The sequence below is a fragment of the Engystomops pustulosus genome, chromosome 6 (genome assembly GCF_040894005.1).
Source record: "Engystomops pustulosus chromosome 6, aEngPut4.maternal, whole genome shotgun sequence".
NCBI classification, from domain to species: domain Eukaryota; kingdom Metazoa; phylum Chordata; class Amphibia; order Anura; family Leptodactylidae; genus Engystomops; species Engystomops pustulosus.
In genome coordinates this window covers 152396155-152410493 of record NC_092416.1, presented here as the reverse complement: position 1 = coordinate 152410493, position 14339 = coordinate 152396155, and the positions used below count along the sequence as shown (strand labels likewise).

At 39.8% G+C, this 14339-nt stretch overlaps 1 protein-coding gene across 1 annotated transcript; it reads left to right on the top strand.

Moving 5' to 3' along the window:
* The first annotated feature begins 2818 nt into the window (after positions 1–2818).
* On the top strand, positions 2819–3754 carry LOC140065971 (olfactory receptor 11L1-like). The gene has a single exon (XM_072113532.1). The coding sequence runs from the start codon at positions 2819–2821 to the stop codon at positions 3752–3754; it is 936 nt and encodes a 311-aa protein (XP_071969633.1).
* The last annotated feature ends 10585 nt before the right edge of the window (positions 3755–14339 follow it).

Genomic DNA, 14339 nt, shown 5'->3' with positions numbered 1-14339 from the left:
AGGTGGCGGCCATCTTCCCTGGCCTAGTCTCGGACTCCAGCCTGGGGCGCAGGTACCGCGGGAGAGTGTTTGCCGGGTGAGCGGGCTTCGGGGTGGGCTTCTGATGCTTCCCCTTACTCATCGCTGGGGTCTTCTCAGAATTCGGGCACCGTGATGGCTCTTAATGTCGCTTTTTAGAGTCCGGTAAGCGGGAGCTCAAGCTGCGTGCGTCTACTCGCTCTGCATGCCGAGACCACGCCCCAAGTCTCTCTCATCATTAACCAAACAACATCAGCAAGTGAAGGATACGTATAGGGTACATACAAACCTGGGGTACATTCATGTAGTGTTATAACTGTTAGTTTGACATTGCACAGAGATCTCTCTAAAGTTTTAATCATTTTTTACATAAGGAATTTGGATTTTACATTAAAATTGTAGAACTGGGTTACAATGTTTTCATGATCTCACAGAAGTCAGATTTAAGGGAAGAGTTCAATATTTATGTTTAGGTAAAACGAAATCTAAACAGCTGGGAAAAAAAAAGGTTTGTTAACCCTTTAATGACATGGCCATTTGCATCTTCTTGACGTGGCCCATTTTTTTCAAATCTGCCCTGTGTCACTATAAGTGGTTATAACATTGGAACGCTTTAATATATCCAGGTGATTTTGTGAATGTTTTCTTATGACAATTCATGTTAGTTGAAAAAAATTGGGTGATATGTTTTGCATTTATTTATGAAAAAAAAAAGATATTCGTCAAAAATTCTCGATTTTCGAAATTTAAAATTTCCTACTTTTCTGGTCGGGAAGTCACCTTGGTCCATGCATTACCATAAGGTCCTGCACTGGGAAGGGCTTCAATGACCGCTGAGCTTTTGAGATATATACAGTAAAATGATTGTAAATCATTTTAGTCTACTTGTTGACCCATGTAAAAGACATTTTACTATTACAAGTTCTTCCTTTTCTCCTCTTTGTTGCAGATAAAGAGCTGAAAATTCAGATTTTTTATGATGAACAACTGTTGAAGTAATAAAGAGTTCAATATCAATCAGGCAGAGAGTAATTAATTAAAATAATAAAACGGCCGAAATAACATAGACACAGACAACGATATATCTGTATCATGGAGATCTGAAAAATTATCCCCACGCAGTTTATTTTATACCTTTTCAAAATAGGAGTGTTTATACCATTTACGTAAGTAACTTATGACAGCATGATTAATAAGATATGGAAAAATGTGAAAAAGGATAAAAACAGACATGTGTTTCCCATTTAACATTTATACAGATTTCACAACATTGTTTATCAAAAACTGATTATACCCCTACATATCCTTGTGGTCCTCCGCATCCGTCCAACATCCAAGTCAGAGGCCAACTATTGTGCAACCATTGTGCATAAACAAATTATATTTCTGTATTCCAGATTCTCAGTTTGTACAAAGTTCATGATAACATAAGTAAAGAAGCAGATAACTAAATTAGTTAACCAAGCAAGTTAAACTACTCTAACAGTCCCTCCTTTTTATCAATTCTTTACTAGATACATGAACTATCCCTCTCTACCTAGCCTCAATTTCCATGGGAAACAGTGCATAAGGTCATCCTTCCTACACAATGTGTGAGAGCACTAGTCCTCACAAATTATGGGACGTCCAGCATCCATCCAGAAAACCCCACTGCTTCCCCTATCTTAACTTTTCTTAGTTCACATAAACTAGTACAAGAAGAGGGAATATTTTCATAATGTTTCCACTATATAAAAGTCCATTAATAAGAGTCATAATGTTTCCATTAGATAAGTCCATTAATAAGAGTGTATAGGAATAGCATTATAACATTACTCCACAATAAATGCAATTGGCAAGATTCTCCACGGCTTGTTTTCCACAATAGGTGCACTTAAACTGTGAGGCTGGGCTTGGAGCTGTTGTGGTTGATGCATCCATATCTGAAGTCTGTAGCTCTACTTGAGGGAGTGGAGCAGGTATGGTCATCATCATTACTGGGGATGTGGAGTCTTTGATGATAGTCAAATTAGCTGATTTCGATTGTCCTGCAAAACAATTGGATTTTAGGATCTTTTTCAGTATTAAAAGGAAAATCTTCACTAGGATAAAAATAATCAGTATTAGGAAACAACCTTGTATCAACATATGGAAAATTCCCGATATCCACCCTCCAATTCCTTTAAACCAGTTGAATGGGTTAAGCCATGATAGCCAATCTGGCCAGGTGAATTCGGGTGGCGCTAGATGAGTACCCCTAAACCCCTCTTTAAGTTGGTTTGCTCGATTCAAGTCATGAGTGATCTGAAAGGTGCCATTGGGATCAATAAAATGGCAACATGCTGAGCCCACTATTTGACACAAACCACCCTGGGCTGCAGTAAGATAATCCAATACTACTGCATGCTGATTGGTAACAATAATCAACTGTTTTAAATATATAGATGTCACAGCCACTGCATCAAAAAGATAATCTGTGATGTTATCAAACAGTTCCCCCAAATCCTCAATTTCCTTGGCATTTCTGAGAATTCCTTCTGATAAGAAGTAACTGTTAATTACTGGGGCATACATACCAACCCTCTCAGCCCAAGTAGGTTTTGCATGTATTAACTTAGTAGGATGGTTAAATTGTGGTGTTTCAGGCATTTTAGGAAAATGGGGTGTCTCCCTTTTTGACAACATATGTGCTGGTAAATGTTCAAAGGGAATATCCTTAGAATCCCAAACCCAAGTAGCTGGCTCCAGCCTAGCTAGAGTACAAGTCCCCCCTGCTCCCTGGGGTAGCCATTTAAATGCCTGATTTTCACAGACTAGAAGTATGGAATTTACATTATTGGGTTTCGGTAACCTCCACGGCTTCAGTATTGTGTTCTTCATTCTTTTCTTGATCATCTTTCTTTTTACAGTTATAGGAAACCTTCTGATCATCCTCCTAGTTTCCACCAATATCCGGCTCCAGTCCCCAATGTATTACTTTCTTTGTCATCTTTCTGTTTCTGATCTTTTGATTTCTACAAACATTGTCCCCAACATGCTTATTGCAAGTCTGTTTGGAAAACAGAAGATGACTTATATTGGCTGCATCACCCAATTTTACTTCTTCACAGGTTCAACTATAACAGAATGTTACCTTCTGTCAGTGATGTCCTATGATCGATACTTGGCCATCTGCAATCCTCTTAGATACTCTAGTATCATGGATTTGAAGTACCAGATATCTCTTTCTCTATGGCCATGGTTGGTGGGTCTTACTCTTAATCTTTCTGGAGTCTTACCTGTATCAGACTTTAATTACTGTCATGACAATATCATTGACCATTTCTACTGTGATCTCTTTCCTCTTCAGCAGTTGTCTTGCTCAGATACTTTTTATGTAGAACTAGAAGCACTTCTATTTTCTGTGCCAGTATTTCTCTTTCCCTTTGGTTTTATCATTGTAACCTATGTGTATATCTTCCGCACTATAATGAAGATACCATCTACAACCGGCAAACACAAAGCCTTTTCTACCTGCAGTTCTCATCTTATTGTTGTGTGGATATTTTACGGGACACTAACAGCTAAATACATGATCCCATCTAAAGGATATGCATTGCTACTAAATAAGATTGTTTCCTTACTACACACTGTATTTACTCCTCTGATTAACCCCATAATATATAGTCTCAGAAACCAGGACATAAAGATTACACTTAAAAAGTTTATGGACAATAGGAAGAAATTTTCAATCATGTATATTGCATATAAAAGATAGATTAGATTAGTTACTACAGTATTTGCCTATTATATATTTGCTCTCTGTCCCCTAGATGGTTGTCAGTGTAAAAAAATGGTTTTTCGTCATTGATAACTTTAATGGGCAAACTAAAAATGTTGATGACCTTTTCCAGCTGTCTAAATAAAAGGTCTCTTTATTAGGCATGGTGAATGGTCAGGTCAAGCAATTGAAGAAAGTGTGAGATGTCTTATTTGTTCATCAAAGGTGGGTCGAAATTAGCTCTTCTTTGTGGAGTAACCATTACAACACTGCCACAAACCACGCTATAGATTTCGAAAACTGTATACAAAAAAGGTTAGAGCTTACGCAATGCTCACCATCCATGCAACACGCACCATCACCTAGCAAAACTTCTGCAACGCTCCTCCAGCAACCAGAGGCAACAGGACCAATGAATGAGATGCACATTTTGCGGTTACAAAAAGGTAGATGTGATAAGGATGTTTTAAGGAAATGGTTTTAAAATCTGTAGGAATGAAGTCTATTATATATAATAAACTACAATATCCTAGAAGCAAGAGTACCAAGAGTCATATTACCAAAATTACCTGAAAGATTTTAGACATCCTCCCATTACCATGGCCAGCAGCAGTGAGACAGAAAATCAAAGAGCAAAAATTAAAATTGGAACAGTGGGAAATTTTAAGATGTCTCTAAGAGGTAAGATTGAAAGGCGGTAATGGATAAAACTGAAATCACCTGTAGTTACCATCACACCCACAAAAGAATCAATGCACTGATCGCAAAAGTCAAGGTTGTACAACTTGAAATTGGGGCTATAAAAAATGTAACTGTCTGGGTGGCATGGAGTGATTGGTTATAGATATCATCTCTTTTGTACAAAGATCTAATGCAAAAATGGAACTAACCCTCAAGGGATTAAAGAAAGAAACATAATTAGATTTTTGGAGGGCCTGTCTATGAAACTGAAATTTCTCTAACTTCATCAGATTTTATCTTTCAGGGAAACATTTCAACTATTTTCGTGTTTTAGGTCCAGTTTACACCTTTGTTAGAACCTCCACCATTATCTTTCATTCCTTAAATGACAATATCAGAAGTCAAATTGAACTGTTGAAATGTTAATTTCAATGGACTTTTAGGCTTCCATTAGCACCACAGAGATGAATAGAGCAGTATACGCAACCAGCTGCTCTATTCATCTTGAGCTACGATGGGGGTACAACAGACCCTTGCTCTTGGGGTCAGGTCCACAGGATAGGGCCCGACTTGCTATGACTGCAGAACACCTTTAAGTCATTGGACACTTTATCAGACTTCTTTATCTCTCATTGGATACAGGACAGAAAGAGGATTTACATAAACTGCTTAATTTATTGGGTATGTGATATTTTTGGGCCAAAATGAATGTAATTTGCAAAATAATTACAATTTCTAACTTGCACCTTCTGTTTTAACCCCTGTGAATGAGTTAACAAACTTTCAAATGTTCTTGTACAAACGTTAAGGGGTATAGTTTCTATGATGGGAAAATTTCTGGGGTTTAACTGTTATTTACGCCTCTCAAAGTCAACAGTTGAACTTTTTTTTAAAAAAAGTTTTGGTGATTTTCATTAAAATGTGTAAAATTGCACATAAAGTTTTAAAGGAGACCTGTCACCAGATTTTGCCTGCTGATAAAGGGTTACAAGTCCTCCCTGTATGACCTTAAATTAGCTGACAGTGATGCCCTGTACCTTAATTACAGATGTTTTTCAGATATGCAAATTAGCTTTTGTGACTCATGTCTGATATCTGTGACTTTTCTCTCTCCAAGGCTGACAGTCAACCACGCCCCATTATTCTGACTGACAGCTCTGTGTTTCTTCAAATCACTGCCCTACCTCCTTGTTCTTAGGGACCGTCTGCTAATATTCAACTACAGACATAGAAAGCTCTATGTACAGATGGGAAATATTGTGTATTTTTTTTTACACAGTGCCTTGTGTTCCTTGTGTTACATTCATGCCATGTGACCCGAGTTTCATGCCATGTGACCTGAGTGACATCAATTCAGGTCTTTCAGCCTTCTAATAATAGCAAACTGTAAAGTATGTATGTGATTACATGAATTCACAGCAGCCTCCATGGAGGAAGGAGAAGGGTAGGTGTCCATGGAGGCTGCTGTGACTTCATTTGTTCACACAAAGTACGGGTACAGATGTCACCCTGGTCACATGGCATGCTGAGAAGAGCCATGGGACATGAGTAGGAGTAGATTTGAGGCACCGGCCGAGCAGGACACGCCCCTTCTGATGCCAGATAACATAATATAAAAGGGGATTTATGTGGATGTAAGCGAAACAATTTTTAGCTAAAAGAGGGAGGTCAGTCAGTCAATAGAGCTCTATAGGAATCTGTCACTGGCTGCATATGTGCAAATGTGGTGACAGGTTCCCTTTAAGCCTCATAACATCCTAGAAAAATAAGAGAATGTATAAAGAATCATGCCAACATGAAACAGGCATTCAGTGAATGATTGCTATTATGTTATTTGGGTTGTATGAGTATCAGTATGGAAAACAAAAAAAAAATTAACTTTGAAAATGGAAACATTTTTGAAATTTTATTTGCGTTTTCCAACGCAAACATGTCACCCAAATTTTCACAACTAACATGAAGTATAAAGTGTTCCAAAGTTATAACCATTTATAATGAAACATGTTAGATTCTAAAATTTGGCCCTGGGCACGAAGGTAAAAACTGGAGTCAAAGGGTTAATGTTCTTTAGGAGTGGAGACAGCTGGGGGCTTAATTGACAAAGGAGTAGGAACATAAGTTTGATTATAGTAATGGAAATAAAAGAGGCAGCTCTATAAACCCCTGGGCACAGGAGTTCAAGTATATTGGAGTTTGGCACAAGGCAGTCTATTGCAAAAATGGTTGTATATGGGGAAATGTACTCTCTAGTTCATTTGTTATCTTTGGCCTCCGTAGGGAGCCTAAAATATATATTAAAAAGTAATTAATTAGTATTAATTTAAAAAAAAAGTAGAAAATACAAACTTAAAAATGTTAATACCTTCAGTTTACGTAGCTTTATCCAATTACAGACCACAATGGGCACACATGGTAGTTGGTAAACTCATTGTTATTGGTCTGGAAACAAAGAGCTTTAAAAATTCTAAACATGTTAACTGTTTCTTGAAGTTTTTTTGCTCTTAATACATTTATGTGTATTTTAGTTGCTGAATGTTGGTTTTGGTTCTGTATATATGTACTCTGGTATAGATGAATAAATCCACCCCAACAAAATGGACTAACAAGTTACGAACAAAGAAGAGGTCATCAATAATAAATAATAATCTCCTGCTGTGAGTATGGTGCAGTGTTCTCCACTAACAGTGGTAAGATAGCCGTTATCCACGATTTGCCCCACCAATAGATGGTGATACTGTCTGTTTACCACCCTTCCATTACTAAATGGAAGAATCACCATACGGAGGCCTTGCAACACGGGGCAATCAACGGCCATCTTACCTCTGTTAGTGAAGGTATTTAGTTCACACTTAACTGTGACTAGCACTGTGTCCTATAGTTGCCCTGTCAGTGCCAAACAGCTGGACCAAGGTCCATTCCAGTTACTGTAACATCATATAGCGGAAAGAATGCCAGCTCACCTTCGTTCTGAGCGACCGGACCCGGCACGGGCCAACCCTCTGCTGGGGTATAGGAGAAACTGTGGCAAACAATTGAAGGTCCAGCCAGGATTCTCGGTCCAAACACTTTCTTTATTTGAGCATAAATAGCAATGACAAATCCACTCAGAAAGACGGTGGTCGCCTACGCATTTCAGACAGTTTACCTGTCCTTAATCATGGCTAACAAACAATGGAAAGACATACACTTTATACATGAATAAACCCCTCCCTAGGTCCCAACTTCCAATGAACACTTAGTTCCGTTAACTCCTTCTTAACGGAGGGAAATGTATTAAGCTAAATGAGGCATTAAACATTAAAAGTTAAAAACAATCCTGGTATTATACGATAAATAAAGCATACAGGTCGCGTTGGTGAAAAAGAAAATATACACAATATTCTTAGCTAGTGTCGAATGTTCCTATAAGCAGTTGCTTGTAGTTTCAGTGACCGTAATCACAATCACGTGATCGGTCATGTGGTGGGGGCTCGTCAAGGGAGTTGCAGTCGTTGCTATGCAGCGGATGGGCGGTCTTGATGACATGGTTGGAAATCACATGACCTATCATGTGTCAGAAGCTCCCCTGTGAAAGCCGGAGCCAGCGTAAGACAGTATACAGACCACCAAGCCCGACCAGAAAAATGCCATCATCTAGCTAACCCATTGGAACAAGTAAGTAGTATTCCATGCAGGTCACAACGGCGGTGCAGCAGGGATCCAAATTTTGATAGTAAAATAATACATATTGTTGTGGGAACGGGGGTTCCCGTGCGGCACAGTGGAAGCGGCCCGATGGAAGAGAGGTAACGAGACCTAGGGGTAACATAGAAAGACAATATGTTAAAAATGCATTAGAATACAATATTAAAGGTTAAAATGTACTCCTAAGAATCGGAGTATGACGGACAAAATGACTGCAGGATAGGTCTACAATTAAATTTACTTGCACACATTGAGCAATGAGAGAACTAGAAAACACGTAAAAAGTAATAGTGCAGGCTATGTACAACCCAGATTGACCATCAATTAGTAATGGTACATTAGTTCACTTTTAAGATTGAGGCCTTGGGGAAAACAAGTCTCTAGTGAAAAAATCCAATATGCCTCCCTATTGGCTAATCGTGTTTTAATGTTGCCACCTCTGACGTTATTTTTCACTTTTTCAATTACGTAAGTGTTGAGTGTGTTGGTGTCACCTTGGTGGATTCTAATAAAGTGCTGAGATGCACCAGATAGATTCCGACCTTGTGGGTTTAAAATGTCATGGAGGTGTTCCATAAAGCGGATTTTAAATTTCCGGGAGGTCTGACCTATGTACATTAAGTTACAGGCTGTACAGTGGATAATGTAAACTACATTTGTAGTGTTGCAATTTGAAAATCCCTTGATCGGAAAAGTACGGGAACCCTTGCTGTCAGTGAATTCTTTCTTTTTATTCCAGGCAAAGGTGCAGGTTGTGCATCTTGTGGCACCGCACCTGTAAAAACCCTGGGAACTAAGCCAAGTTGTCTTCGACTGTGTAGAGAAAAGGGATGGAGACAAAAGATTACCCAGACTTACTCCCCTTCTGGAAACAATTCGACATCCTCTATCCAGTATTTGTTCCAGAATAGGATCCGCTTTAAGTAACGGTATATGCTGTTGAACAATGTTTGAGATGGCATTAAACTGTGGGCTGAACTGAAGAACAAGGGTCGGTAGTTTATCAGGTGTCATACTTGGTGTATTAGAGGGTTGGTTCGGATGGATGAAAGAGTGTCTGTCTTTATTTTTAACCCTGTTGTAGGCTCTATCTAGGGTCCATTGTGGGTAACCCCTTCTTTTAAGCCTAGTATACACCTGTTTCGCTTCTGATTGGAAGAGGGCATCTGTACTACAGTTTCTTTTGGCCCTAGTTAGTTCCCCAACTGGGATCCCCCGAATAGTGTGTGAGGGGTGTTGGGACTTGGCGTGTAGTATCGTGTTGCCGGCTGTGGGTTTTCTGTAAGTGTCGAAAACAACAGTTTTGTCCACAACGCCCACAAGATGTAAATCTAGGAATGAAATTTCCCTGTGGTGTGTTGTGAAGGTAAAAAGTAAATTTGATGTGTTGTCATTGAGATACTCAACAAAGAGTGGTATGGCAGGCACATCACCGTTCCAGATTATCAAAATGTCGTCGATGTACCTGCCATACCACTCAATGGCACCGGCAAAAGGATTGTTATGTGAGTAGATGACATGTTCCTCCCACCAAGACATGGTCAAGTTTGCCAGGGATGGGGAAAACTTTGCCCCCATGCTGACTCCCTTGGTCTGTAAATAAAAAACATTGTCAAACATGAAAAAATTATGGGTGATCAAATATTGACAAACCATAACAACAAATTCCTTAAGTTCCGGAGTGTAGTCTGTATATTTATTCAGATGAAAATAGAGGGCCCTCATTGCTACATCATGTGGAATTGACGTATATAAAGATACAACATCACAGCTAAGCCAGTGATAGTTGCATCTCCACATTTTCTGATCTAATGTCATCAAAACATCCCTTGAATCTTGTAAGAAGCCAGGGACCCTACGAACCAGAGGTTGCAGCACTTTATCGAGCCAATCGCATAAGTTTTCATTAAGGGACCCTATGCCCGAAATAATGAGATGCATAGGGGGAGGTGACACCCCCTTGTGGGTTTTGGGCAAAGCGTGCATAATAGGAACCACTGGGTCCTCCGTGAGGATCTGTTTAACTTGGTTCTGGGTTAAGGCTCCAACTGATAACCCTTCGTCCAAAAGTTTCTTGAGTTCACTGCTGAATGACTTAGTCGGGTTCTCTTTTAGTTTGCGATATGTGCATGTGTCACTTAGCAGTGATAGAACTTGTTCTTTGTATAGGGTTTTGTCCATTATTACGACTGAACCCCCCTTATCTGACATTTTGATTATTGTATCATGCCAGGTCTTGATTTCGCGTAATGCATGCTCCAAAGGAGGAGAGAGGTTGGATTTGGTCTGATAAGTGGAGTTTTTGAGGCTCCTCAGATCACGTTCGACCCTCTCTTGAAATAAATTCATGCAATCGGCTCGAGAGCTGACAGGATAGAAGTTAGGGTTTTTAATTTTAAAATCCCTAAATACATCCACAGACGCCTGACCACATAAATCATCTTCCAAAGACATCAGATTCAACAATACATTTTGATCAGTAAAATTGAAGGGTACAAATTCATTATTACTCACATGACACTCAGTGGTGGATGTTGTATGTTCTCCCTCATGATTGTAAAAGTGACGTTTGACCGTTAAATCCCTTACAAATTTGTTGATATTGCAGACAGTGGAATACACATCAAAGTCTCTATTTGGGACAAAGTTCAATCCTAGTGATAAAAGCTCAACTTGATTGGGTGTCAGGGTTCGGTTTGATAAATTGATTACGTCCAATTTATTAGTTATATTTTTTTGCTCCTCAGAGTTCTCGAGGGGATGCCATTTTCTTCTCCGGTGTTTACGCCCCCCTCTGCGTTTTTTGATGGTAATTTCTTGTTGTTTTTGTTGTTTTCTGTGGTATTCATGCTTGTCTCGCCATTCTTAATCGGTTTCTTGGATCTTTTCTTTTTATAATAGGATGGGCGTTTTGGAGTGCTGGTGCTAGGTTCCGACTCTGATTCTTGAGTGTGATATTCTGATGAGTCCTGATCAGAGGACAGAAAACCCACTTTTTGAGTCCTGTCATGTTTGTATTTGCGATGGGATTTCTTCAGGATTGATCGAGGGGTGTGCGGTGGTCTCTCCCAACGACCCCACTTATAAACCTGTTGGTTTTGGTAGTCGAATTCATCCCGTCGGAATTAGATTTTCTTGCCTTCGGCAATTTTTTCCTCGAGGGCAATGATATGTTGATCTATTGTCTGTAGATGTGCACTGTATTGTTCCTCCGTGCATCTCTCTTTAATAAGAGCTTTTGTTGAGTTAATATTCGTCTGTAGTTCCTGTAGTTTTGTCTCTTCACATTCTACGATAAGGTTCATTAATTTAAAGGAACATTCCGAAAAGGTATTATTCCAATTGGAGATGAATTCTTCTGAATAACTGATGGACGGGATTTTCTTTAGTCTAAGACCTCTTGGAATGTAGCAACGGTCCAAATAGGCTTTTAAGGTGGTCTGATCCCACCAGATCCGTGTTTCTTGTTCAATAAGTTTCTCCAGAATCTTTACATTGTCTATAGTATCAACTTGTGAATCAATCAGTTCAAGATTACTTGAGAAAACAGCAGCTGCTCTTTGTGATCTATTCATATTGGTATAGATCGTGACCATATATCATGCAGTTCAATGTCTGAATCCAAAACGTCTTTCATCTGCGTGGAAATGATGAAGGTGCGCACGGGCAACAGTTATGGTAACATCATATAGCGGAAAGAATGCCAGCTCACCTTCGTTCTGAGCGACCGGACCCGGCACGGGCCAACCCTCTGCTGGGGTATAGGAGAAACTGTGGCAAACAATTGACGGTCCAGCCAGGATTCTCGGTCCAAACACTTTCTTTATTTGAGCATAAATAGCAATGACAAATCCACTCAGAAAGACGGTGGTCGCCTACGCGTTTCAGACAGTTTACCTGTCCTTAATCATGGCTAACAAACAATGGAAAGACATACACTTTATACATGAATAAACCCCTCCCTAGGTCCCAACTTCCAATGAACACTTAGTTCCGTTAACTCCTTCTTAACGGAGGGAAATGTATTAAGCTAAATGAGGCATTAAACATTAAAAGTTAAAAACAATCCTGGTATGATACGATAAATAAAGCATACAGGTCGCGTTGGTGAAAAAGAAAGTATACACAATATTCTTAGCTAGTGTCGAATGTTCCTATAAGCAGTTGCTTGTAGTTTCAGTGACCGTAATCACAATCACGTGATTTCATTCCTAGATTTACATCTTGTGGGCGTTGTGGACAAAACTGTTGTTTTCGACACTTACAGAAAACCCACAGCCGGCAACACGATACTACACGCCAAGTCCCAACACCCCTCACACACTATTCGGGGGATCCCAGTTGGGGAACTAACTAGGGCCAAAAGAAACTGTAGTACAGATGCCCTCTTCCAATCAGAAGCGAAACAGGTGTATACTAGGCTTAAAAGAAGGGGTTACCCACAATGGACCCTAGATAGAGCCTACAACAGGGTTAAAAATAAAGACAGACACTCTCTCATCCATCCGAACCAACCCTCTAATACACCAAGTATGACACCTGATAAACTACCGACCCTTGTTCTTCAGTTCAGCCCACAGTTTAATGCCATCTCAAACATTGTTCAACAGCATATACCGTTACTTAAAGCGGATCCTATTCTGGAACAAATACTGGATAGAGGATGTCGAATTGTTTCCAGAAGGGGAGTAAGTCTGGGTAATCTTTTGTCTCCATCCCTTTTCTCTACACAGTCGAAGACAACTTGGCTTAGTTCCCAGGGTTTTTACAGGTGCGGTGCCACAAGATGCACAACCTGCACCTTTGCCTGGAATAAAAAGAAAGAATTCACTGACAGCAAGGGTTCCCGTACTTTTCCGATTAAGGGATTTTCAAATTGCAACACTACAAATGTAGTTTACATTATCCACTGTACAGCCTGTAACTTAATGTACATAGGTCAGACCTCCCGGAAATTTAAAATCCGCTTTATGGAACACCTCCATGACATTTTAAACCCACAAGGTCGGAATCTATCTGGTGCATCTCAGCACTTTATTAGAATCCACCAAGGTGACACCAACACACTCAACACTTACGTAATTGAAAAAGTGAAAAATAACGTCAGAGGTGGCAACATTAAAACACGATTAGCCAATAGGGAGGCATATTGGATTTTTTCACTAGAGACTTGTTTTCCCCAAGGCCTCAATCTTAAAAGTGAACTAATGTACCATTACTAATTGATGGTCAATCTGGGTTGTACATAGCCTGCACTATTACTTTTTACGTGTTTTCTAGTTCTCTCATTGCTCAATGTGTGCAAGTAAATTTAATTGTAGACCTATCCTGCAGTCATTTTGTCTGTCATACTCCGATTCTTAGGAGTACATTTTAACCTTTAATATTGTATTCTAATGCATTTTTAACATATTGTCTTTCTATGTTACCCCTAGGTCTCGTTACCTCTATTCCATCGGGCCGCTTCCACTGTGCCGCACGGGAACCCCCGTTCCCACAACAATATGTATTATTTTACTATCAAAATTTGGATCCCTGCTGCACCGCCGTTGTGACCTGCATGGAATACTACTTACTTGTTCCAATGGGTTAGCTAGATGATGGCATTTTTCTGGTCGGGCTTGGTGGTCTGTATACTGTCTTACGCTGGCTCCGGCTTTCACAGGGGAGCTTCTGACACATGATAGGTCATGTGATTTCCAACCATGTCATCAAGACCGCCCATCCGCTGCATAGCAACGACTGCAACACCCTTGACGAGCCCCCACCACATGACCGATCACGTGATTGTGATTACGGTCACTGAAACTACAAGCAACTGCTTATAGGAACATTCGACACTAGCTAAGAATATTGTGTATACTTTCTTTTTCACCAACGCGACCTGTATGCTTTATTTATCGTATCATACCAGGATTGTTTTTAACTTTTAATGTTTAATGCCTCATTTAGCTTAATACATTTCCCTCCGTTAAGAAGGAGTTAACGGAACTAAGTGTTCATTGGAAGTTGGGACCTAGGGAGGGGTTTATTCATGTATAAAGTGTATGTCTTTCCATTGTTTGTTAGCCATGATTAAGGACAGGTAAACTGTCTGAAACGCGTAGGCGACCACCGTCTTTCTGAGTGGATTTGTCATTGCTATTTATGCTCAAATAAAGAAAGTGTTTGGACCGAGAATCCTGGCTGGACCGTCAATTGTTTGCCACCATTCCAG

Coding starts and splice junctions, on each gene's coding strand:
- LOC140065971 (XM_072113532.1), top strand. CDS start 2,819: ATGGAATTTACATTATTGGGTTTCGGTAACCTCCACGGCTTCAGTATT.